Below are 27,347 nucleotides of genomic sequence, written 5' to 3'. Positions count from 1 at the left end.
TGTCCCCTATTCCTGCGGATAACTGAGAGTCAGCTGTGCACACATCTGTGGGTGTTTATAAACATTTACCATCTGTGAGAAGCTTATGGGTTGTAAATGGTGGGCTAATTAGTTGAAATGCTAGTCATTCCTAATGACAGTTGTTATGGATAAAGGTTTTACCCAGGTTAAATTGATCTCGGAACCCTGTTGATCACTGGAGGCCACTCTACCTTTTATTACAAGACTAAGGAGCTACACTATGCTGTGTAAGTCACACATTAAAGATGTATTATAACTAGATCAGACTGCTAGTTTATGCATGTTAATAAGCTCTGCTCTTAATAGACTGAAGTGCTGATTGAGTATTTGTCAGGGAAAATGGGAAGTTGTCAGTCTGTAAAAAGGTCAGCCAATTCTGTAATATATAACATTTTCATTTCTGCTCTACATATATACTAAACACATTCCATTCAGAAAATTAGGAAAGCATGGATAGCAAACTAGTAACTGATGTAAGAGATAATTCATTTATGAAAAGATGTGTCCTTATACATATTGGCACACGTATGCATTTTCCTAAATTCCCCAAATTAGTAACTTTATCTAAGCCCATGTCTCACTTGGACTAATCAAAAGTGTGGGGAAAACATTCTAAACAGGTTACTTTCAAATAAAATTGTCCTATAACCAAATGGAAAGCAAAACCAAACAAAAAACATACTGCATGGGAAGAGAGACTCTTAATTTCCTGCCAAACGAAAAGTGTCTTATAACAGAGCTTGTATTTTAATAGAGGATAGTGCTGTAGAATGAGTGAGTGGAGGGCCTAGACAAATTTTGACTGCTCAGGTGTGTTTTTATTTAAAAAGTGACTTACAGAACATAGGTGGAATGTGCAGGGTTAGAAGGAGCCTTCTTTGACGGATAAGGAGACTTATATTCCGGGAAGCTAACTGGCGTGTTTACTATCACTTTAGCTACCAGTGGAGCGGGGCTGGAATGCTGGTCACCCTATCCCCTAGGCTGGAGCACTCCACACTACAGGCCGCCGCTTGCATTCGAAGACAGTAACAGCACTGTCCGTAGGACCAAGAACTTTGGCAAGGGAAAGAAACTGCCCTATCTAAAATGTCACTCCTTTGCACACTTCCTATCCCTCATCCCTGCTTCATCTTATCCTCCTTAGAACTTACTGACTTGTGACACTATATATCTTAAACATCGTCTGTCTTCTACGTCAGGACCCACAAGGGCAGAGATACTTGGTTTTGTTTCCTGCTATATCCCCAGGGCCTTGGAAAGTACCCATAACATGATACGTGTTCAATAAGTATTTGTTGGAGAAAACCTTTTGATAGGAAGAATTTCTTTTTACCACTACAGTACCAGTTTTGTTAATAAAGGAGGTATTCCAAGACCAATTTTTATAATTGGTTGTCAGAAATGTAAAACTGCAAGAGCAAATCACGCAGGAGCCTTGGGAGTATCTTTTGGAATGCTAGGTAGGGTGTGATCGATGCTTTTTAAAAATTCACAAAATACGAACTAAAACAATATCACATAGGACAGAAAAGATAAATGTGAATGCAAACTTCAATAAAAAGAATCCCAGAGTCTTGGAACTGAAGGCCTGAGCTGATTTCCGCTAAAAAGTAAGGAGTGGCCTTGCCCCTCTCTCCTCCGAGGGGAGAACGGGATACGTTCTCCGTTTTACCTGACAGGCATCACAAGCTTTAGTCAGCCGCTCCCTGAGACGCCCACCCCTAGTTTACCCTTACGAGCCGACAGGATTTGTTTTCAGCTGTTCTTGGTTGCTGTAGCTACAAAAAGATGCTCAAACTGTCTCTCTTAACCAAGAAGTTTGTTCTCTTCCTCTAGAAAAGAGTTTAACGTATATGTGCAGTTGTGTTTCATATCCTATGCCAGGCCCTTTCAGGTGAAATTATGCCCCACATAAAAAGGCTTTACATTAGAGATGTGAAATCAACATGTCCTAAAGCTCAGACAGGTATCATCTACCCTGTCCCGAAAGCTTTTCCGTGTTCCCCACACATCATCAGCTACAAAGCCCTACTGGTACCAATTTAAACTGCCTTTCACATCTGTCTTCTCTTTCTCAGTACATCAGAGTTCAGGTTGTAGGTATTTAGCTCCTACAAAATTGCAATGGTCCCCTAACTGGTCTCACTCTTTCTACTCGCGCCAGATCCTCTAAGCCTCTGCGTGCATTCTTGCCATCAGAGCCATCTCTCTAAAAGAAGACCCTATCACTGCTCCGCTCACTGCCTTACAAAGTGCCTCCAGGATAAAGCAAAACTCTAATGCTTAGCATGCTCCCCCGATTTCCAATTTAGCCTCGCCGCTTCCTGCAGCTCTACCCAAAGGGCATTTTGGGCCTGCTACATTATTCGTTGCTGTCCAAATATGAATTTCATGCCTCCACGTCTTAGACAGCCCAGTGGATTTCCAGACTTGGAAGCCCTGGTTCATTATACTATGTTCATTTGGTATCCACCTAATTCAAGATTTTGCATTTCAGAGGACCAGTAGAAGTCTGGGCACTACTGCTCAGAGGCCAACCCACCTTCCCTGGCTCTACTCTAAGGTGGAAGCCAAAAGGACTATTCTCAACACTGGAACTATCCGCATAGGAGAGAATGCACATCACATTCGCAGGTTGTACAGAAATGGAAAAGCTGCCCCCATCTGCTGGGAAAGAAACTGGGAAAGGAGGAGGTTTCCTGAAGTGCAGGAACCCTGCACACAGCTCCTCATTCCAGGAGGAAATGGGACTCAGAGTAGGATTTCACATGGAGTGACAGGGAGTGGAATCCGAGAGTGGAAGTGTCTTGTGTCCAGCGTGCAGCCCCGGGAGAGCGGCGGGCCCACCGCTGCACCGTGCGGATGCAGCACGCGCTCCAGGGAAGGGGCCGGGGGCAAACCTAAGCAAAAGGCTGCAGAAGCCCCCGCAGAAGAGCGCTGCGGGAGGAGCACAGTGACTTCTAGGGGCACTGGCTGGGGACAAAAAGAAGTGAGCAGAGATAAAGTGCAAATCCAAGTGCAGAGCAGAGACAACTCTGAGTATCGCCAGCATCCGGGAGCAGAGGAGGTGTCTAAGAGCAGCCAAGCAGATCTGGATTCCCACTCAAGAGTGAGAGACCTCACTCTTACCAAAAGAATACACAAAAAATTATGTCAGCGTAGGGAGGCTGGTTTGGGTCCAGTCAGAACTGAATCAAGAAGAGTGCACGCCGCTAGAAGTGCCCGCGAGCTGGCTTTCAAGCCTGGCATCCGTTTGAGAGAGGAGGACAAGAAGACAGCATGGACGCGGATTTCAAACAAGAATAACTGAATCCGACGCTGGCATTCCTGAGCTGAAACACATACTCAGAGAGAAATGACCAAGCTGTTTCCATTAGGCAGGCGGCTGTTGCAGAGTCAGAAATGAAACTTCATTTATAACAACTTACATCTTTGCACACCTGAGTTTGTTCTGACCGTGAAATACCTGTTTGTTACCGATACTACAAGAGCACATAAAACAAACTGGACAGATGCCATATCTCATCCGAGGATTGGGCCAAGTGTACCTCTAAGTGGTCGGCTCAGATAGAGTATGTACAACTGAGGAATTTCCACCCCACAGATGTGAATTCCATAAATATTTTTAAAATGCTTATTAAACACCTGCTATGGAAAGATAAACAGCAGCTCACTTAAAAAGGTTCTCTTTTAAAAACATGGCTAATTTTATATACAAGAGTTTTATTTTTATAAGATATATTAATTGAGACATATTATGTTAGATTTTCCTCTTTAAAGAAGCAAATCTTTTATTGCCAAATTAGAACATTAGCTGAAGTATCATGCAAAGTAACTCGGTAAATGCTTCAAGTCACTTTCCACTTTTCTTGTATTTTATAAAAGACACATATCATCTAATTAATGAATTAAGCTAGACCTTTATTCCACAGAGGACTCTGAAAAGTTTCGAGGAGGAATACACCAAATTTTTAAGACGTTTCATTTCTGTTTTCAATATTAACCGAACTTAAATGAGAGCAGGCTCAAAGCGCGCGCAGGCACACAAGCCTCCCTAGCTAAGCTGTAACACTCGGACGGAAAGTTTTCTATGTCTAAGAGTTCCTGAGATTCTAACATTGCTAAACACTGCCGGAGATTCTTCTCCTTTCTTACCTTCCCTGTTTAGAGTTGATGAATGGCGACTCAGTTAGTATTCCATTTCCATCACATCCAAGTGCCATGTGTTAGAAATAAGATGGCGCCAAACATAAAATGGGAGTTTTCTCATGGGTGAGCAGAAAGATTTGAAAAACAGTACTCCTTCCCGAGCTTTCCCACACCATGAGCAAAGCAGTTCTGAACAAAGCTCAGCATCATTTGGGCTCTCCTAATTTTCCAAGTAGAGGAGGAACAGTTTTTAAACTCCCCACTGTGCCTCCAAATATAACATTAAGACATTTTACGTTCAGTCTCAGCAGATACCATGATTTAGGAAACAGCATTTCCTCACATTGCAATGCTGTATGTCTTAAAAGTGTCAAGATGTAACAATCAATCGGAACAAAGTATAACCCAAATGCCACGTTTCCTCAGGCCAAGTTCCTTTGGAATCCCACCAATAAGGTCCCTAGAAAGGCTGCAGTCTATGGAGAACGTGAGCAGCATTAGGGTCTTTTTGCAAGAATGAAAGGTATTTTAATTTTCATAAATGATATTTTCCTCCACCAAAGCTGAAATCAGAGTCTAATCAACAGAGGCACAGCAAAATGGTAGGATAATCTATTAAAATATTTAATAGATCTATTCATTGACTAATTTAATATTTATCTAGTAAAAACATTCCATGCATTCAAGAAATAATACTGAGTGACTCTACCAAAAGGCACTACACTTTTTTGAAAGATCAATACTGTTCCACAATAAACATTAAAATAACTGAAGGCAAAGTAAAACAAAAACAAAACAAAAACTTCTATTCACATGTGAATTCAAGGGAAAATGCAATCTAATTAGCATCAAGACTAGCCACTGGAAACCAGAGATCATAACTGCAATCCAGCCCTAGTAGAATCAACACTTATAAAATACACCTGAAGTACAATAAAAAGACTACCTTTCTCTTAATTCTTGGCTTTTGAATTAAAATAGTCCCTTTGGTTCACCAACCTTCTTGACTTTACGACATTTGAGGGCTGCTTTGCAGTAAAAAAGAGGAACTGTCACACTTTTAAAATCTTAGAACTAATGGCAAGTCAGAGAATCAAAGTCAGGATGACTTTGGAGGGAAACTATCCAGCCTCTAAGGGCACTGAACCTTCACACAACACTTGCAAGTTCCTGATGGAGCCTCTAACTCAACACTAATTTGACAAAAAAATGTTTCGACTTTGCAAGAGTTACTGCATGGATAGCACTAAAAGTTTAAAAATAAACCTTCAAAGGATTGTGCTGGACTAAAATTACTGTCACTTTTAACCATTAATGATAATTATTGGTGGAAGTTCTATAAATGACAGTTCATTCTACACAGGCAATGGCCTCCCAAGAATTGCTTATTCCAAAAACAGTCAGTCATCTATTTTCTGTTATTACACTAGTCTGTCAAAATCTTCCTGCCTTGGGGCATCCTAGCTTGTGTTAAGGCTGCCCTCAATGTTAACTCTGTTAATATTATGCTGCTTCTAATTTTCTTGAAGAACATTGGCTATCTGAGGAAGGAAGCTATCCAGGAAACAATATTTTAAAATCCTATTACAAAATAATGTCTAATTTCATCTAAACACTAATGCCTATTTATACCATTTTCAAGTAACACATAAATATTCAATTTCTCTGCTTAATTTTCCCCGTCTGCCCTAGGGCTTATTTATTCATCATCAAAAGCCAAATACTACTGAGTTCCTTTTTTAAAATGGCAAGATAATCACTTTAGACTTAGCAACCTTCATGACCAAGTTCAGCACCACTGAATGGATTTCCTTCAACTTTAAGAATTTAATGTCAAAATGACCAAAAATAGGAAGAGAAAAGAGACAGCCTATTAATAAAGAAATAAAAACCTGGCTTCCCCTATGACCTTTTGACACATTGGTATTTTCATCTCAAAAGATATACAAACAATAGTACAGCAATACTGGGGACTATAAGCTGGGATAAAAGGATAAGAGCACAATAGTTGTGCTGGATTGGTGACTGGAACAATCGGCAGTCCAGATGCTTGCTAGCATTTCAAAAGTTCAACTGCACAACTTTTCATTTTAAATTAACAGAATCTAAAAATCACATGATTCTCTTTCTGTGCTGAAAGATTAAGTTTTCCCTAACAGTTATCATTATTATCAATATTTTTGTTTAACTACAAGATCATTTTCTTTTCTTTTCTTTTCTTTTTTTTAAGATTTTATTTATTTGAGAGAGGAGGAGATAAGGGGCAAAGGGAGAAGCAGACTCCCTGCTGAGGAGGAAGCCTGATGCAGGGCTCGATCCTGATCCTGGGACTCCAGGATCATGACCGGAGGAGAAGGCAGCTGCTTAACTGACTGAGCCACCCAGGTGCCCCAAAGATACTAATTTTCTAACACACACTGGCCATTTTGCAAATGCATGCCTTTGGTTACAGGAAGAAAAGAGAAAAGTTAACGGAATAGGTTTGTTTGCTTGTCTGTTTTTTTTTACATTGTGCCATAAAAATAAAAAAATAGTCTCTATAGATTACTGATCACCATCAGGAGTTAGTAAACTATTTCTGTAAAGCACAAGATAGCAAATATTTTAGGCTTTGTGGGACATATGGCCTGTGTCCCAATTGCTCAACTCTGCACCTGTAGCGCCAAGGCTGTCACAGACAATATGTGAAGGAATGAGCGTGGCTATCTTCCAATAAAACTTTATTTATAAAAACAGGTGCCGGCTAATTTGGCTCAAGGTTCTGTAGTTTGATCTATATTTTTACTTCACACATAAATAACAACATGCTAAACTGAACACAAAATGGAAGAGATGTCATTTGACCAGTTATATTTTTATCAACTGTTTGACAAATCTTATGTGTGTCTTCTGTGGTATTTACTACGCACATACTGCGTGCTAGGTCCTATGAGATAAAAAATTGCTGAAGGCCAATTTCTTGAAAAATGTTCACTTGATTAACAACATAAGACAAAAGCAAATGAAATGAGTGGAACCAAATATTCCGTATGTTAAGTTATACAGCAAGACTACAATGGTTTACCAAAAAGAGATTGTCATCAAGGACAAATATTCAGAGAAGACATTTTAGAGAACACTGGAATTAAAACAAACATTATTGTTAGATTCAGTTAAGAATTAGAGGAAAGGTATTTATGGCAAAAAGGACACCAGAGATAAACACAAAGAAGTAGGAATGAGTGTGCCTGAGGGAAAGAGGGGATGCTATAACCAATTCAACAGAGTCAGAGAGCCGTCACTGAGAAGTACATGTTCGGAGTCTCTTATCCACAAACTCTACAGTCAGATGTTTTAGAATCTCTTTTGCAGACTGTATGAAGGTCAAAAAGGTGAATACGCTGTAAAACACCACCACATCCAGAATAACCTAGGGCAGCATCCTCTAATTAAACTCATTATTATTTCGGCTTCGATGGGGCCTCCTGTCAGTTCAGGCCAGGTCTGGCATCAAATGAGCTTGGGCACTGAAGTTACTTAAAAACGTCTGGTTTTCAGGGGCAATTTTGCATTTTTGGATTGCAAAGGGGTTGTAGACAGAGTGGATTTAGCTGCCCCAAACCCTAAGCAATCCAGTTTCTTTTACCATTTTGTCTGGTTGGTTGTTACTAGCTTTTTGACTGGTGGCATACGTTTCACCTCTTTTTCAACTGTGATATAATTTTTTTTTTCTTTTTAGAAGTGTTGGACTGGACTCTATGCAGGCACCAATCAAGTTCAAAAGTCTGTCTCTCTCTGGAGGACTGTGTTTCTCAAGGTAAATGCTAAAAACAGACATTTACGTGATGTGTAAAGAGTATGGATTAAGTAATAGAAGTGGGATAAGTTTCTTAAAAAAATGGAGAGATCTATGGTTATGACTGAAAGTAAGACAATACAGTCTATCTCCAAAATTAAAAATAAATTTAATTACAAATACTAATACTACTGAGAACTGGCAATGTGACATGGGAGGGCTCATCATGACAACAGTTCACTGGTTTGGAAAGAACACACCATGTAAATAAGGGATGGAGGGACAGTTACGTAAGGAGTAGTCAATGTCACACACACAAAAGATGCACTGTGATTGTAGCCTATGTTGTCAAAGTTATAATGTCCTCCATATGGTACTAAGATTAAAATAAGATTGGTAGGATTTCTGCCCTCAAATACGAACAGGGTGAATTTGTGCTTGGTAATAGAAAAGTCGTAAGTTAAGTGATAGTCATAAAGAGTTTGGTAAAATTCTTAGAAGTAACCCATGTGACACCATGAGGATTGAAATTATTTTGCCCCCCAAAAAGTTTATGATAATTGGCATTTAATCTTGCATTACAAAACAAATTTAAACAACAACAACAAAAAACTGGAGTCATTTTCTACTCAGCCTATAGCTAATGTTACAGAATACTCAGAAGGGCAATGACCCTTTTCAAAATGGTTCTTGAATACTGGATGAACAGTAAGCCAATCAGTATGAAGATGTACCATAAAGATGTTTAACGACAAGTGACAGAACTCAAGAAAGTTACAAAAAAAAAAAAAAAATCTCAGTTTCAAGATAATGTTGTGCTAGAGAAGTCGAGAGCCTCCTCTCCTTACTTTTCTTTTCAGAGACTTTTGTAAAGAGACAGAGGATGCTGTGTGGGCCTTGCCCAGCCGCACAGAGAAGATGTGTCTTAGTGCGCATAGAGGCAGGACTAGGAATGAGTTTTCCCAATTGAAACTGTGCTATTCCAGTGAAAGACATTCCTGCACACAAATGAAAACCTGTGTAACTACCAACAACACTCTCGGAAAAATTTCCCACTGGACACTCCTTGATACTATTCATAGAATATCAGTCTCCTAACACCATCAGAAAATGAATTATTAAATGGCAGAGCTGGTGGCGGGGGTGAGGGTGCCTAAGGGCATTTGTTCTCAAATAAAGCACACCAAGGTATTAGTGCCCCTTCCACAAACTACTATCCTACAAAATTTCCTGGTTCTTTCACTGCGAACTTGGGTCAAGTAATGAAAATACTACAGACGTTTCCACTCCCTTCACAACTATTGAGCTCTGGCTACTCAGTTGGGCCGCGAACTATTCAGACCATTGCAAAACCCTTTTCTAGAGGGGAAGAGTGGTGCTGATGGTATCCTCAGGGTTCCGGGCATTGGGATAAACTAATGCTTGAACAATCGGAAGAAGGAACGTGGAATCTGAACCAGAGTAGAAAAGCCTTCCTAATTTGACAATCCTCCTCAAACTTCCCAACACAAAGGAAGAGGGTATCTATACTTTAAAACCATTGACTATGATACCAAAGACAGAGCTGTCCCTCTCACCCAACGTTTCCAGGGAAGATAATTCTCAACCTCCGTACATAGGTATAAAGTCTAGTGCTAGTTATTAATTACTAAAATTCATTTTGGTCCCTTTTTTCTGCACTATGGTTAGGTCATCAATGGTAACGGCATAACAGCACAGTAGTTTAAATATACGTCCTCTGGTCAGAAAACCTGGCTTCAGTGCTTGCTCAGTCTGTGACCCTGTACAAAGACATTAAGCAACTCTGATAAAAATAGTTCCATAAATTTTCTGTAAGCATTACACGCAATAATGGACACATATAGAACCTGGCATATAATACATGATCAATAAATGGTGGCAAAAGTGGGTGTTGCTATTATTACTGTCCCATAAAAGATGAGGGTGAGAAAAGAGAAATATATCAAAGCCAGGGCAATCTTATTTGTTCTATTCTTCTAAAATAGAGAAATGATTAAAACCATTGGCCTATTTCTATCCATCAATTTCCAAAAATGCTAGAAAGCTGAAAGCACCACTGAACAAAACTAGAATATACACCATTATGGAAAATAATCTAAGTTTTATGATATCTGCAGAGGACAGGGTAATTGTCAAAGCCTTTATGAAAGCAAGTACACACATTAATTGCCTATCTGTTGAGATTGGCAGAGACATTCCTAAGTAGTATTTATGTAATATGCATTTCCTCTAAAATGGAGGCCTAATTGCTTAGTTATTCTAAATTGCAGAATGGAAAACAAAGGAGCCGTTTTGGCCATGTGGGTAAACAACAGATTTCTAAAAGCTAATTATCTCTTTATTTAATAGACTGAAGTTGTACCAAATGAGACATTTAAGCCTAATAAATAATAAACAAATTGTAACCTAAAGACTGAAATATAGGAGCTGCTCATATAGTTTTTATTGCTCCATTAAATAAGCTCTTATTTACTTCCCCCACAAAACATAATTATACAACACTGGGTCCATTTCAAGGCCATTCTGATGTGCTATTTAAAAATTATGTGAATCAACTTACATACTCAGGAAGTCTTAAAGCGTAATATCTGAATTCTATTATCAAATGCCCTATTCGTTTCCATGATTAAGAAACAGAAAGGCAGTCTCGAAAAACTTGCACATAATCACATAAAATTGCTATTACTATTTGTCTTACTAGAAATGATTACACATAAGGAGAGCTGTGCGCTTCAAACAAATAAATACTAGTGTCTATACTTACTAGTTTCTTACATCAGATGTTTAATACTTTGGATAGCTTCTCAATTAAAATAACTCAAATGTAAATACCAACCTCAGAAAATGTATTCAAAATTCACATACCGATTAAAAAAAGACATCACGAAAATGTAGTTAATTTCTTTGCTTGTTTAATGTAATAACAAATCATTCAACAGAAATAACCAAAACTGTATGTGTGACTATTTAAGAGACCTCCAGGCTCCTCATTTTTAAGAGAAAACAAAAATGAGAAAAATGACCTCTTAAAGCTATAATATGACAATACGAGATTCTGTGCTTTCTTAGTTTTGTTGCACAAGAGGATTTTCAATGCTTCGTTTTTCCTCTTAGGGAAATTTAGCCCCCTATTCTATTTTTATTTTCATTCTATTAGCAAAAATCACATCCTGAATGATAGTGATAATAAATAGTAGACTTGAAAATCGTTACCTGCTCTTTCGCCAAGGGCAGGTAATGATTTATGGTGGATAAGAAAGAGCAGGGATTTAATTTACTCTGCTACCTCAGGTGGTGATAAAAGAATTTGTACATCTGTAAAAAAACATAGCTCTTATTTGCATGTTGAAAATGCTAAAGTCATGAAAATATATAGAAGGAAGCTCCCTGTGGGTTTATGTGAGCATTTTTTTCTCTCTCTCTCTCATTCAGGGCTGCGTGCCCTACATACGAAAATAAGAACAAAAGTTCCTGGTCTAGAGAGGTGACAAAGCGCTAACGTAAACTCAACAGTTCACCCTTCTACATTTTTTTTTTAAGATTAGGAAAGCCAGGCTGACAACTTCCACAAAGACTGAAGCCGTACTACGCTCTGTACTAAAATAGAACACTCACAAGGAAAAATAATACAGAGTTCTACTCACAATATTTAAAAAATAAACTCTATTAGCATTTATAGTATAGGATATGAACATGAACCTGGTTATTTCTCCTATCCATTTCTAAGGAGTTTTAGAACCAATATTTTAAATTAGTACATTCCATATACATTAGTATTCTTAGTTCTCTAAGACCAAATTTGTCTCAGCCACCCACCATGTCAGCATCCTTATCTTGTTGCGCTGCCTTTGTTTTAGCTCAGATAACTGTTTATAATCTGAAATTATCTTTTACATGTGGTTGTCTGGTTGACTAGTTAGAATTACAAACTTCATTCCATCGGGGACTTTATCCTTATTTATCAGTGTAATCCCAGCATGTAAATACAAAAACTATTTCTATTAAATAAAACAAGAGTGACCTATTAGATTTCTTTTACATACTAATGAAGAGAAAAACCATAGCACTTATATTTTTCAGTGATACAACGTTTCAGTTAAAGACAGAATTTGTCAAGTACAGGAAATGCATAGAATCCAGTGTATCTGTTAAGTGTCAAAAACTGATATTTTGCATAAGATTATTTTCAGTAATTGTTAGACAACCTACTTTATTGACTTCTACTTCATAAAGCCTCCAAATGTTACGAAAATCATGATTTGACAAAAAAGCATATTCTACATCTAATATTGAAAGGAAAAGGTGATTGCATATGTGTACTATTTTTAGATGTAAAAAAGTTATCAACAAATAATATATTTGATACACAAATGACTAACTTGGCTATAGCAGCTCTAGTAAGAGATTGACTACTTTGCTCTTCTGTATTAGCAACCTTCTTAGGTTTAAAGGCAAACCAAAGACCATTTGGAATAACCATCAACTATTTAGGGTTTTAGAAGAGGTGTTTCACTTTGGTGAGGATACTATATATTTAGGTGCTCTGAAATTTGGGATATATCCCTAGATTCTTTAAAACCCCATAGGCTACAGGAAAAATAGAAACTCAAAGTTGATTTCCAAAATTTTCAAATGTTTTCCAAAGTAGCTTTCTACATGATAGCTCTTTCCTATTAAATGACTTTCTGATTAAATCTATTAAAATATTCATACATAATATAGAGTATCTAAAGATATATTGTCTTAAAGTATTTATTTAATATCATCTATATAAATTAATGTTACCCTGATTATCCTTTGAAGAACACTCTCCTGGGAAATGTCAAAATGTCTGGCACATAAGGACCTTAGCATATTAAGGTTTTGGGGGGAACTTTTATCAAGTGAGAACCCTACACTTATTTGAGACCCAGAGCATGTTTGGGAAGATACAGTATGAAGTTTTATAAGGTAATTCAACAGGTCAAATAAGATAAGTTCTATGATTCACAAAAGATGCAAGAGAAACCTTTATTTAAAAAAATTCATATCTACTTTAACAATTAAGAATAGAAAAGTACAGTCCTCTTGGGAATGCAAACTGCTGTACTTCTGTAGAAAACAGGATGGAGGTTCCTCAAAAAGTTAAAAATAGAACTACCCTATGATCTGATCCAGTAATCGCACTACTGGGTAATTATCCAAAAACTACAAAAAACACTAATTCAAAAGGATACATACGCACCTATGTTTACTGCAGCACATTTACAATAGCCAAACTATGGAAGTGGCTCAAGGGTCCATCAATAGATGAGTGGAAAAAGAAGAGGTGATATAGATAGATAGAGAGGTGATATACACACACACACACACACACACACACACACACACAATGGAATATTAGGCATAAAATCTTGCCATACGCAATGACGTGGATGGAGCTATAGAGTGTAACGCTAAGCAAAATTAGTCAGGGAAAGGCAAATATATGATTTCACTAATATGTGGAATATAAGAAACAACAACAACAACAGAATGAGCAAAGAGAGAGAGAGAGAGAGAGCTAGAGGGCGAGGCAAACCAAGGAACAGACTCTTAACTATAGAGAACAAATTGATGGTTACCAGAGGGGAGGTGGGTGGGGGGTGAAATAGGTGATGGGGATTAAGGAGGGCACTTGTCATGGTGAGCACTGGGTGTTGTATGGAAGTGCTGAATCACTATATTGTACACCTGAAACTAATATTACACTGTATGTTAACGATACTGGAAGAAAAAGAGAACATTCTCAATATAAAATTACCCACGTGAAACCAATATAAACCAATTATTAACCATAACTGATAGGTAAGTATTAGAACAGTTTTAGTAAATTTCAGAAATACACCCTACTATATGAATAAGAATTACAATTAAGTGGAGAATAGTTTTATGAATAACTAAAGCTAGAAAAAGATTGAAATGGATATAAAATTGCTGTAAAGATGACTTTCTAAATTAAAGATGAGAAAAATCACAAAAGCAAAAATTATAAAACATTTTTATATATCAAGATATAAAAATAGATAGCCAAGGTGAGAAAACATATTTAAAAGGTAAATATTGATGCTCAATGAGTTAACATGTATAAAAATCAATAAGGAAAAGACTAAGACAATTCACAAAGAAGGAAATACAAATGGACTAATAAATACTTGAAAAAAATGTCCAACTTCATTAGTACTCAAAGAAAGGCAAATTAAGACAAAAAAGAACTTTCTACTTTATTAACAAAAATCTTTAAAAATGAGAATATCCAAACAAAGCATGTTCATAAACTAATACTAAAAGTTGGTGAAATTAGAACAATATTTTTGGAAATCAATTTGGCAATATGCATCAAAAAGTCTTAAAACTATCCTTTTCTAGTCCATATCCTGATAACAAATATTTGTCAACTATTTATGCATGAATGTATCACATTGAAAAGATGGAAATAACTATTGTTCTATGACCTCATTATGACTAGTGCAAATTAAATTAGATATATCCAGTGAATGCAATGATACAGATATTGCAATTTGCAAATTAAGAATCACAAGAATAACAAGAAACATTCAGAAAGTTTAGCAAGATACTGAACAGCACATTCACTACCGTCATAAGGCTATTATTAAAAAGTAGAAAATTTTCAAAGTGAAAGATGTGCCAAAATAGTAAAAGAGATCTTTTTGGATAGGAGGATTATGGGTAATGTTTTTTTTTTTTTTTAAGATTTTATTTATTTATTTGACATAGAGAGACGGCCAATGAGAGAGGGAACACAAGCAGGGGGAGTGGGAGAGGAAGAAGCAGGCTCCCAGCGGAGGAGCCTGATGTGGGGCTCAATCCCAGAACGCTGGGATCACGCCCTGAGCCGAAGGCAGACGCTTAAGGACTGCGCCGCCCAGGCGCCCCTGAGTAATGGTCTTTTGATCAACTACTTTTTAGGTGTTTTCTGTAACACAAACGTATTACTTTTAAATTGCAAAAATAAAATGAACTTAGTTATTCCTAAAAATAAAATGCCTTCAGGAAAAAGGAAAATTTAAATGAAAACATTATTGAGATTACCCTGGATCTAACATTTTGTTAAAATTTTTGTTCCCTATCAGGTTTTAAATTCCAGGTTGACAGAACAGAACTGCTGAGAGGCTCTCTATGACAGACCAGGGGGTCTGGGCAAAAACTACAAACAAAACAGCCCATATGCTTGCTATCAATAACTCACACAGATGACACTTTGGCCAATACTAAATGAACTAATGTTCAAATACAAGAATGTTGGTAAATTAAGCAGCAATTACTTTCAAATGATTTCCAGAAACATTAAAATCAATGTTAAACCTTTCTGATCTCCATTTTAGTTAACACTTTTAAGATATTTTTGAGAACACTTCCTGAATTTCAAGTGTACTCTTCTAACAAGAAACTGTCCTTAGATGATTATTTTTTTCTCCTGGAAGAAACGTGTGATACATTAAGGTACTCAGTTTGCTTTATTAAAGATAAAATATGTCTGTAAAAGTGAAAGTAAGAAAGGCAAAGAAGGCATCTCTGTCTACCCTGGGGAAACTTTAGGTGAATTTGCAGCCCTAAGTTGTAAACTATGGTAATTTAGCAGTGAAGTTGATGGATTTTAATTAAAGCCTTCTGCAATCCTTAGTGGCTTAGAGGTGGAAGAGCCAGAATTTTGAGGGGAGTGAAATGTAACTATGATTTACTTAATCCCTTTGCTTCTAAGTTAGTGGTATCTTTTAGCTTTGAAATATATACCTATACATTTCTGTAAAACTGTAATTTTTCTTTTTCTTTTAAATTTTTTTCTAAGAGCTTTTTATTAAAGAAAATTTCAAAATATATAGAAGTAGAAAAAATGGTATAGTGAACACACCCTTCCCTCCAAGCACCCATCACCCAAGTTTAGCAATTATTATTTACAGCCAATCTTGTTTCATCAACACACCCCCCTATTTCCCTGGTCATGCTAGACTATTTTGATTGAAGTCCCAGACATATTTTTGTCTGTAAAATTTCAGGGTAAGTCTCTAAAAGATATTTTATAATATATTCACGACAACATTGTCATGTCTACCGGGGAAAAAAAAGCATTCAAATTTTTCAGACTGCCTTTGTTGACACTCATTTGGGTTAGAATATACGTAAGTTCCATTTACTGCAATTGGTTGATAAGTCTCTTAAGACTCTTTTAATCTACATGTTTCCCCTCCATCACTTTTTCCCTCCCTTAGAATATTTTGTTGAAAAAAACAAATTACTTGTCCAGTAGAATTTCCCAGTTTTCTATAGTTGTTAATTTATTGATAGACATAAACTATTACAGATTGGTTATTGAAGTAGCAGTCAAAACAGTGCAAATATACTGGGACTACAAGGATAGACCCAGGGGACCGGTATCACATACAACCAATGACCAGTTAGAATAAAAGCACTACTTATTAGTAAACTAAAGGGTGAGAGCCTTAAAAAAAAAAAAAAAAAAAAAAAGTGCTCTACAGTTTAACTATACAAATAGGTGATCGTATCTTTTTTCACAGAAGTTCATTAAACTGCTAACAACCAGTACAAATAGCAAATCTGACAGTACTCACCAGTCTTCATTTCTAATAAGCGCTTTTTCTTTTGTTGGCGTTCAAGTCTTTCTTTCTCTGCCAATTCTTTGGCTATTTGGGCACGTTTTTCCCTTTCCTCTGCTTCTCTTTTTTTGATGTTCTCCTTTCTTGCTTGCTGTTACAAACAAATTTTGGAAAACGATCAATTTTAACCATAGCAATTCCACAAAAATTAATCTGTAAAACTGTGATTAAATATCTTTTAGATAATGGCTACTTCTAATATTAGTAACACAGTCTTTTAAAAGATTAGCACAGGAACCCTTGTTAAATATGGATCTATAAATACAACTTATGTTTGAAGCACCTGCATCTTAGTGGAATCAACTAAGGGAGACAGAAACTAAAAATAAAAAAGCATTTAATTTACAAATCAAACTGTTTCCCTATATGTATTTCCAAAAGAGGGTCTAGCAAATGTATTAGAGCCTTCCATACATCCTCTGCTAGGTAAACTACTGAGTGCCAGAAAAGTAGTCGAAGAAATGATAGAAAAGAGCTGAAATTTTGCAATGACTGTTTCATATTACAGTCCATCATTTAACAATTTCTCTCACATGAAGACAAGTGTCATAGGGTGACTAGAAGAATATTCAGCATTTCAAAGCTAGACTTCTGACTTCTCTTCAAAACCTACAGGGTCCCAAATAGATAGTTGATTTAATTCCTTATTTTCTAAGTTTTGTACAAATCAAGAAATACCTCTCACATGGCATTAGTGTGAATAGGTAAACAAGGATTTCTCTATGTGCCAACAAACAGCATAGCACATAGTACAATCTCCTATTGTGATTCTCAGTACCAAGGGATGCAAACAGACTATTGAATTGTTTGTTTATCACTAATAGCATTAAATAGAAAAGTGCATAACTAAACTTTAACAAGTAGGTGGCTTAGGTTATTTTGGGGGGAAACTATCATTTCTCTACTGCCATAGTCTTGTTTTTGTTAACCCTAGAGAGAGTGCATGGTCTTCATTAGGAATCAAATAGCAAAATCTAATATTATTCACAAAATGATGAAAAGTACATGGGGAAAAAAGGAGGAACAAAAAAGCCTAGAGTAGAGGCCATATTAATTCATCCACCCATCCCTTCATGCAAGAAATACTGAGACACCGACTAGTAAGTGGTATTATGCTAATACCAATTGACATATGTATGTCTGTGTGTATAGGAATTACATATGCATAGATGTAACCATAGTTCTAAAACAAGTTTATATTCCGTGTGATAGGGTCAGCCAGGGGTCAAAGACAGACAATAAATAAAATGAGTTTGATAAATATCGTACCATGAAAAAAACAAGTGATGTGACAGAATGGCGAGTTACTTTATATTGGAGGCGGTCAGATAAGGTCTCACTCACTGATTGGTTCACACTGAATCTGCAATGTCAAACAGCTAACTAGGGATAATCTGGGGAAAGAACAAATGCAAAGGCTGTTGGTGGGTTTGAGAGAGAGAGAGAGGCCAGGGTGATGGTAGAAGAGGAGGTCAGGAGATGCACTGAAGACTGATCACTTAGGGTCTTCTAGCCAAGATAAAGAGGTGGGATTTTCTTTCAAGGGAACTGGAAAACCACTGGAGATTTCCCAGCAAGAGAGTGGAAGACCAAGCACTCTAAGGTACAAGTGCTAATCAAGTCCCTTCATTCCAAACGATCTTTTCAAAGATATTTTTATTATGAACAGTTTTGGAAGATAGAGGTAGGGTCTCCCTCTTAAGTAAATGGATTTGTTCACCGACCAGTATGTAAACTGGGGCAAAGGTCGGGCAGTAATGCTCTTAATACTCTTAAAAAGATTGGGTTCCCTAGGTTCACAATTTCAGTCCAGTAATACAAACCACTGTGCATGTAGCTATTAAATCTGGCCTTCTTCACATCGCCCTGTGGGAATGTAGACTCAGGAATCTACACAACTGTTGACTCTGGCTAGTGCTATTGCTGTAATAAATTCTTTGACTCCACAGTCTTGTGTCTTCTGCCAACATCCACGAAACAATAGCAGGCTAACAAGCTAAATTCTCCTACTCCTCACAGTTCATGACATAGATTAACACTCTTACTGCTAAGCTACGCAATGCCAGCTACAGCAATAGGTGCTTTCCTATGCAATCCCTCCAATCTTCAAAATGGATTCTGCATTCTCCATTTGGCACAGTATGGTTCAATAGTTTGCTCATTGTAACAAATACAGAAAGAGGCAGAGGCAGGACGGGAAGGCTGCCTGTGGTTATGTTCTTTCCGGCATGCTGCTTCAGACTTACGGGAGCGTATATTAAGCACCAACTCTAAGACAATGGCTGCTATAAAAATCAACATAAGAAAGGTAGCAAAAGGCAGCACAATAGTCGAAAACAAGTGTGGTTTCAAAGACAAGCACGCACACGCACATGGGGTACCCATGTGTGCATAGGTAAGGGAGACGGGGAAGACTGGATTGTGGTAGAGAAAGATGGGCACCTATTCAGAAATCAAAACTATATTTCTTGCTTGAGGGAAATGAGTAAGAGGAACCTACAATAAATAAAAATATATATATAAGGTAGCTTATTTATGAAACTTATTAAAGTACAGAATTTTCTGATGTAAATTTTCTACCTTAATGACTGGATGCATTTCAATGAGAACATTTAATAGACAACCTATTACCAGACATAACTGCCACACCCTTTTAGTATTCCATTGGGCAATAAAAAGTCAAAATTACTTCCTAGGACCTATAAAAATAATGTTTACATTTTAGGAATAAGGTCTGAAGTAGTTCTTAAAGCTATTTTGTTTTATGGAAAATGCACTATTGATTTTCATTTAAAAGCCAATCTCATTTAAAACATATCTTATTCTGACATAACTACCAGAAGAATTTTAGCTGGAAAAACATCAACAGACAGCATAGAAATAGGTATTTAGTCTGAAACTAATATCCCAGTTCAAACAGTAATTGTGAATTTTCTTTTATTCTAAATGTTGAGAAGCAAAAATAGCCGAAAACAGAAAAGATGAACAGTTAGAGAACCACATTATTCTAGATACAATTGCCTCTTAGTTACTTCAATTCTAAATTCAACGCTAGAAAGAAAAGTCAAAGATGAACTGTACATAAAGATAGGTATAAGACATTGATTTTTTAATCCTCTTATTTTAATTTTTTATTTTTAGTATAGTTCACACAAACTGTTACATTAGTTTCAGGTGTACAACTCAGCAATTTGAGAAGTTTATATACATTATGCTATGTTTACCTTATTCTTGACCTGGTTTTCTACTTAGTCAATTGGCAAATAAATTGCACTGCCACCAACTACTTACAGCTATGCAATGCCAAGAAAATTTCTCTGGGTGCTTGCTGCAGAATGTTCCCGAGATAGCCTGGCACATGCTCCTGTCTGAAAGATCTGTGGGCAATGACCACAGATGGTTTTAAAACTTCAGTCACATTTTGACTGTTCGTTTTGAAGTCATAATCAATAATTTACCTGAGCTCCTAAGGCTCACATGCATTTTATGGTAACAGCAGACTCTAAAATAGCTCTATAAAAATACATAGGTATGCTGATAAATAAGTGTACACACAAATATAGATACGTCAAGTATTTGCACATTCGTGTGTATTCTGAATGAAAACGAGCTCACAATTATTTCCCACTTATAATTTGTTTTCTGCATAATATGAGAACTTTGCCACGAGTTTAAATATATATTATAGCATCATACATTTTGTCCCAAAGCCAGTGAATTTCAATAAGCACATGCACGTGTGTGTGCGTGTGCACGCGTGTGTGGAATTTAGAAGAGTCTGGCATAATGTAATCTTCCATAAATTGTGGCTATTCTCCAAACAGTATCTTTCAGTTTTCTAAAAAAATTTCATTTTTATTATTAACTTCTGTGACTCGCTTTTTCCACTCAACATTATATTTCTAAGACTCATTCACATTTTTATGTATAAATAGCACCTCATTTTCACTGCTTATAATACTAAGTCATTTTATTATTTACTCACCTATCTGGGATTTGAACTGCATTGGATTTTTGGCTATGATGAACAATGCAGATACCAACATTTTTGCACATGTCTCCCTGTACCTATGTGTAAGAGTTTTTGAATGGTAGATCCCATTAGTTGGTTCTTAAATCTGTTTAGAAATTGTTGACAGTTTCTTTAAGTGAAAGAGAACAGAACATTTTAGAATGTAACACAAGCAGTAAGGATAAGCATTCTTTGTTGATACTTTTGTTTTTGTTCTAAGAAGTGCTGGGTCCCCTTGTAAAATATTATCTGACCGTGTGGGTTATGACCAAAATAGTTTGAAAGCCACTGCTCTCTTGGGTAGGAGTGGAGTTGGGTGATGAATAAAAGGAGAGGTTCCTCTTCAATCTTACTAGATGGTGTCAAATTTTTTCCTAAGTGGTTGTGCCAAAGATACAGCTACCATCAGTGCATTATCACAGCCTACATCCTAACCAAATTGTTATCATCAGTGTTCTATTTGGCAAGCTTATAATGGTATCACGTGGTGCTTTTAACTTGTATTTCTATGGTTACTAATTAGTTCAAGTTGCTTCGCACATGTTTATAAAACATTGTATTTCCTACTCTGTGTAATGCCCAATGTATCTTTTGCCCACTTTTCCATTAGGTTATCATTCTCCTAATTTGCAGTTCTTTAAATATTCTGGATAGTAATCTTTTGTCAGTTTATTTTATAAATAGATTTTGGATTTTAACTGTCATACTTCGTTTACTTACGTAGTCTTTCAATAAACAGAAGCTCTTAAATGTAGTCAAAAATATCTTTTCTCTTACTGCTAGCACCTTTTATAACTTAAGAAATCCTTCCCTACTTCAAAGACGAAGAGATTCTTCTACACATTCTTCTTAAAGTTTTAATGATGCTATTCACATTTTACCTAGAATACCTACTTTATCTAGAATCAAAGTTTTTGACTGGTGCAAGGTGGGGATATTTACTTTTTTCTATAAAAGAAGAGTTGAACCATAACTTTTGACAACTAACCCACCCTTTGCCTACTGATTGGCAAAGCCATCTCTTCTGGGTTTGAAGCAGCTATATATGTTGTTGTTGGGGGCTGTTTCAGTCCATCTGGTCCAATATATCCCTGTTTGCATCAGTAACACTCTGTCCTAAGTATTATAGCTCATGCCTGATTTTTCTTCTTTAGAATTGTCTTCACTCTTTTTTTTTTTTTTAAGATTTTATTTATTTATTTGACAGAGAGACAGCCAGCGAGAGAGGGAACACAAGCAGGGGGAGTGGGAGAGGAAGAAGCAGGCTCCCAGCGGAGAAGCCTGATGTGGGGCTCGATCCCATAACGCCAGGATCACGCCGAAGGCAGACGGTTAATGACTGAGCCACCCAGGAAGAGGAAGAAGCAGGCTCCAAGTGGATTTACTTCACAATTACTGTCTAGGAGTTAAGCTATGTACCTCCTTTTCTAGGAAACAAGTTAGACATGGTTTTATTGTATACTATCTTTATATTTAGTTTCTTAGTAGGTATGCCTTCTTGTCTCTCAATTCTTTCTTTCTGAAGAAAAAAAAAATGTTGCTTCTTTAAATACATCCTTTAGAGTAGGGGTCAGCAAACTACTTTCATTCGTGGCTTGGCCGGCAGTTTTTATAAACAGCTATATTGGACACAGCCACACCACTTCATTTACATACCACCTATGACTGCTTTTACATGGCAACTGCAGAGCTGAGTAGTTGTTAACATCTGGTTTGCAAGTACTTACTATCTGGCCCATTAGACTGTTAGCCAATCCCTGCTTTGGGAGATCCTTTAAAGAGAGATGTTCATGAAAAACAACCCTTTGCCCTTGAAGATTTCCCCAACTTTCTCACAAGACAGCCATGTTTTAAAATAATTTGTTGTACTGTGGTGGGATTGATCTTTGAGTCTTTATTATATTGTGATAAAATTCTCACAAGTAGGTTCTTATAGAAGGCTGACCAACACATAGCTCTTCATTTCTTAAATACTTTTGTATAATGTGGCAATTCTTATACACTATATATATTTCTGGGTAACTTATGCATGTGTGTTTTAGGACCCAAAGGTGAACAATTTACACACACACACACACAAACACACACACACACGCCATATAAGGTCCTGGGTAGTCACTCAAATAAGTTTGTTGACTGGACAATCAAGAATATCATCAAAAAGACAGTAAGTATGACATTTAACTACTTTCAGAAATAATTTTTAAAAATCTGTTCATTATTGCTTCTTAGAAAGGCAGTAACATGGTTAGGAGGAGGAAATCTAAAGTCTTGTGTCTTAGTTTCCTCTTTAGTAAAATGGGCAAAATAACACCTACTTTATGGAGATATTGTAAGAATTAAGTGCCTGGCACACAGTAAAACTTATATAAATGCAGCAGTTATTAATAATACTAGTAATATTACTAATTTATATTATTTCCATTACTAGATCATTAGTGAAATGCCCCACATAATTATTTATCCAGCAACAATTCAAGCAAGAGCCACTCTCTAGCTTGCATCCATTAGACATACTTCAATCAAGCATACGGGGGAGTGTCAATTTTCATAGTCCCTATGAGAATACAAATGTTTTCCATTCAGAGATGTTGGGATATGACCGTACACTGACTTGATATGAGATTTCTACAAAGCATACATCTAATACAGCTGGATTACTTTGTGGGGAAGGTACAGAGGTGAATTAAATATGGATATTCTTGATCTCAAGTGTAGCTATTTACCACTAACAATTTATATATTTATATTTTCTTATATAGATACATTTTTTAATACTTCTAAATCTAATATACTTTGAGATTTTATTCTGAAGAGTTTACTTTTCTAAACTATTTCCTCCCAAAGTATTGCTTGCTTTTGAAATTAGACATACTTGATAAATTAACTTAAGAATTTGTCCAATGACACAATTCAGATTTTTTCCCTCAAAAGCAAAATTTAAAAAATCAATGTGCATATTGCCTCCTTCCAAAAAAGCTTAACAGTCTATATTCCAAATATACCTTCTCTTGTCAAATATATTAGTCTTATTTTATAAGAGAAAAACTGTAATATGAAAATGAGATTATAAAACACAAGCGGAGGGGCGCCTGAGTGGCTCAGTCATTGAGCGTCTGCCTTCGGCTCAGGGCGTGATCCCGGCGTTCTGGGATCGAGCCCCGCATTGGGCTCCTCTGTTGGGAGCCTGCTTCTTCCTCTCCCACTCCCCCTGCTTGTGGTCCCTCTCTCGCTGGCTGTCTCTCTGTCAAATAAATAAATGAAATCTTTAAAAAAAAATAAAAATAAAACACAAGTGGATTTCCACAGACCCCGACTTTTGGATCATACCTCATCTCTGTTTCTAACTCTTGGCCCATTTAAATAATTTGTCTACCCAACTCAACATTTCCAACATATGATAATATTGTATATATTTTTGTAACTTTGAAAACTACTGGAGAGCTTCTTATATGAAAAAACGTTTGAAAAGTTTATAAACGTATTCTTGTTCAGAGTTATAGTTCTTTCAACATTAATGAATATTTAAACTATGCAAATCAGGGATCTCTTCAGTTTTCACTAAACTCAAAAATTTTTTCCTTTTGCTTAAGTATTTAATTTTTATCTCGGATCCCTAAAGTAAGATTAGACAAACTGAATTTAAATCTGCATGCTTTCCAGAGGGATGGATATCAGGTACTATGAAAACACAGGCTAATTTTCTCAGAGTAAACAACCATGCAAGAGTCCAACACATTCCCATTAAATGCTTTTTTAGCAATTTACTTAATTTTGAGAAGACTCAACGTCCAAATATACTAAATGACTGCTTTCTAGAAATTCCTGATGACTACATTTTCAGGAAGAAATGGAAAATATTTTAACTAAGAAAATCTTAAATATGTATTCCTATACATATTCCTATACTGGAACATGAAAGAATAATTTTTCTTGTAATGAATACCAGTCACAAAAGTGTTTAAGAATGTAAAACATATGTGACCTATTTGTCCATTTTCCATTAAGATTTTCTTTTGTAACTAAATACAAAATTTCCCCCACATGCAAAAAATAAACAATGGAATATAACTACCTTGTGGAAAATGAGTTATTCTTAAAAATCCCTATTTGCAACAGTTATAAGTAGATGATTTAGAGAGGAATCTAGCATGACAGTAAAAATTAAATTAATTTCTCTGGTATTACCAAATTCAATGAAGAAATGCTACCAATGAGAAGAGGAGAGCATGATATACTATATACTGGCACAAACAACTCATCATCTTAACATTCAATATAAGGTGGTATTAGTTGAACTTTTCGTGACCATGAGACTCATGAAAATGGGAAACTATCCTTTGAGAATATCCCTCCCAAGAATGTGCAGGCGCTGATGATTAAACTATTTCAGCTTCAAGTTGCTTTTTTGGTGAAATTAGTCTCAGATGAAACAGCGAATTACCTATAAGCCTATCAGGGACTTAACATTATTGAGCCTATAGAAATACACAATGAGTTTGCTGGCAATTCTCTCACACATTTTGCAAAATTCTCAAATAAATGAGATGATAGTTCAACCTATTCTACAACTTCTGTAACAGAAAAAGTATGAAATACTCTCAGTTATGGTTTCCCAAAGACAACCTGATTTTCTATTAAGTGTGTTTTCTTCCTTCGTGCTCTGAAGTGATATAGTAGTATAAAAATACTCTCTTTATCCTGCAGTTGTGAGGCTTAAAGGCACAGCTAGGCACAAGACGGTAGTCATGAAGTGTAGTGCTTAACAGTAGGCTTGATGTGATAGTGTAGTTTTGTCTGTTTTTGAGCTACTGCTAACCACCTCTTCAAGGAAAACATCCAACTAAAGGCCTACGATCTTCCATGTAAACCTGGTAACGTTTAAAATATAACATTAAAAGTAGCTTCAAGTCAACAGTGCGTGCACTCTGTCTCGTTTAGAATGTAGAGGACCAGTATATATGATGTACAAAGAGCAAGCCATTTTATTCATTTTTGTTTGTGGTCTCTTAGTTTAATGTTGCCTTTTCAATTACATGGGTTAATATACTTATTATTATGTATTAGTTTATTTCTTTTCTTTCCATTGTCTCTCAACAGTTGACCTTATCATTTTATTAGAATAATTCAGTCTTTACCTCTTGCTAATATTATTTCAGTGAACAAACAAAATATTTTTAAAAAGGGAAATACAAATTGCCAGTCATTTAATCATATAGAACCTGCCGTCAGGTGCACTTGTAACCTCAATGAGTAAGGCATAGTGAGAACAAATCCTATCGGTAAAGAGAAAATTTAAGTCAATTAGTCTAGCTGTGCTTTTACTGTGAAGAGCCTAAAAAATAAAGATTAGAAAAACCTACCAGAATTGCTTTCAAAGTTGCAAACCCAAAATATTCAGCACCTGGAATAGCTCTAATTCCTTAAATACTCAATACTAAAGGATAATAAAACCTCCTATAGTTAAAATATTTGTTTTATTCTAGGTTTGGAGCTTTACACCTCCCAGTAGGATCTCAGAATAGCAGTCCTGTCACTAAAGACATTTTTTAAGCTGTAAACTCACCAAAGCAAGCAAGGAGAGAAGATATTTCCTACAATAATTACACAAGTGGGCTCAACATCCAACCACGGGACTTTTACATGATCTTCATTGCTCTGATAACATCATGAATCAATCTACAAGATTTAGGGAGCACACAGGAAAAGCTTGTGCTTCGGCATTCCTGTTGGTCAGCTAGTTAGTCCATACAATGGTCCTCAGAAACAACATTTAAAGTTGACAAGCATCAAATTTGTGTAATTTAAATAATCAGTTTTGTTCTGGTTGTCCTCTTTATCAAGAAAATTTCATACTAAAAATATCCCCTCATTGGATGACTTCATTTTTGTTTGGCAAATCACTACTTTAGTCTCAGTATTCAGAAGACTAAATTGTATTTGATCAACCCATGCGGCAAGATTAAATGAGTTACAACTGATTTTATATTTGTTCGCTACACAGTGTATTTCAATTGTATGAACCAAAAATTAACTTAAAGTCTTCAAGTAGCATGAATGATGGCTCTTTACCTGGATGAAACAGAACCTCAACAAAATTGTAGAAATAATCTAAACACGGAGCTATTGATGAAAAATAGCTATTTAGTTCAAAGTATCTATGCGGAAGCATAAAATAAAAAAGGGACACAATACTTAAAATATTGATCCTATTATAATGACATGGCAGAGGAGAAAATTATTTCTATTCTTTGTAGATAGCTAACTTGTTTTGAGGGTGTATGTACATTATGTCATTTGATCTTCAATATGGAACATCCCTAAGGAGCACATGGTGTTATTAACAGAAAACAGGCTCAGTAAGGTTAAGCAACTTGCCCATGGTGCTAACACCCTGGAAGCTCTGGCGCCAGAGCCCACACTCTCAGCCACTGCCATCTTCCCCAAAATTAGACAGATGGCAAAATACCACTCTTAAAAACAAGCAGCAAGGGTGAGGCTTACCGTAGGCCAAGTTCATAAATCACTTAAGATTTGAAGAAACGAGAATAAATTCTTCCTCTGTGATTTTCATTACACAATTCAGATGGAAGGTATGTATGCGGGGAAGGAAGTTTAGGCAGGAACTGATTGGACTTTAGGGACAAGAAAAACTGCAAAGTTCGGCCCATACACTCAAACCCAGAGCCTGAAAAAGAAAGAAAAAACCTAA

At 36.3% G+C, this 27,347-nt stretch overlaps 1 protein-coding gene across 3 annotated transcripts in view; it reads right to left on the bottom strand.

The window, feature by feature from the left end:
* DIAPH3 (diaphanous related formin 3) overlaps positions 1 to 27,347 on the bottom strand; it is a 474,831-nt gene that overhangs the window by 141,338 nt on the left and 306,146 nt on the right. For all 3 annotated transcript variants that reach the window (XR_008957915.1, XR_008957918.1, XM_057308188.1), the window contains one exon: positions 16,579 to 16,714. Coding sequence is in view for 1 of the 3 variants with exons in the window: in XM_057308188.1 (XP_057164171.1) it covers positions 16,579 to 16,714 (136 nt within the window). In the remaining 2 variants the exon portion in view is untranslated. The remainder of the gene's footprint in view (positions 1 to 16,578; positions 16,715 to 27,347) is intronic.

Source organism: Ursus arctos, unplaced genomic scaffold (genome assembly GCF_023065955.2).
Source record: "Ursus arctos isolate Adak ecotype North America unplaced genomic scaffold, UrsArc2.0 scaffold_10, whole genome shotgun sequence".
In the NCBI taxonomy this organism is placed as follows: Eukaryota; Metazoa; Chordata; class Mammalia; order Carnivora; family Ursidae; genus Ursus; species Ursus arctos.
This window is presented reverse-complemented; position numbering and strand designations above follow the sequence as displayed.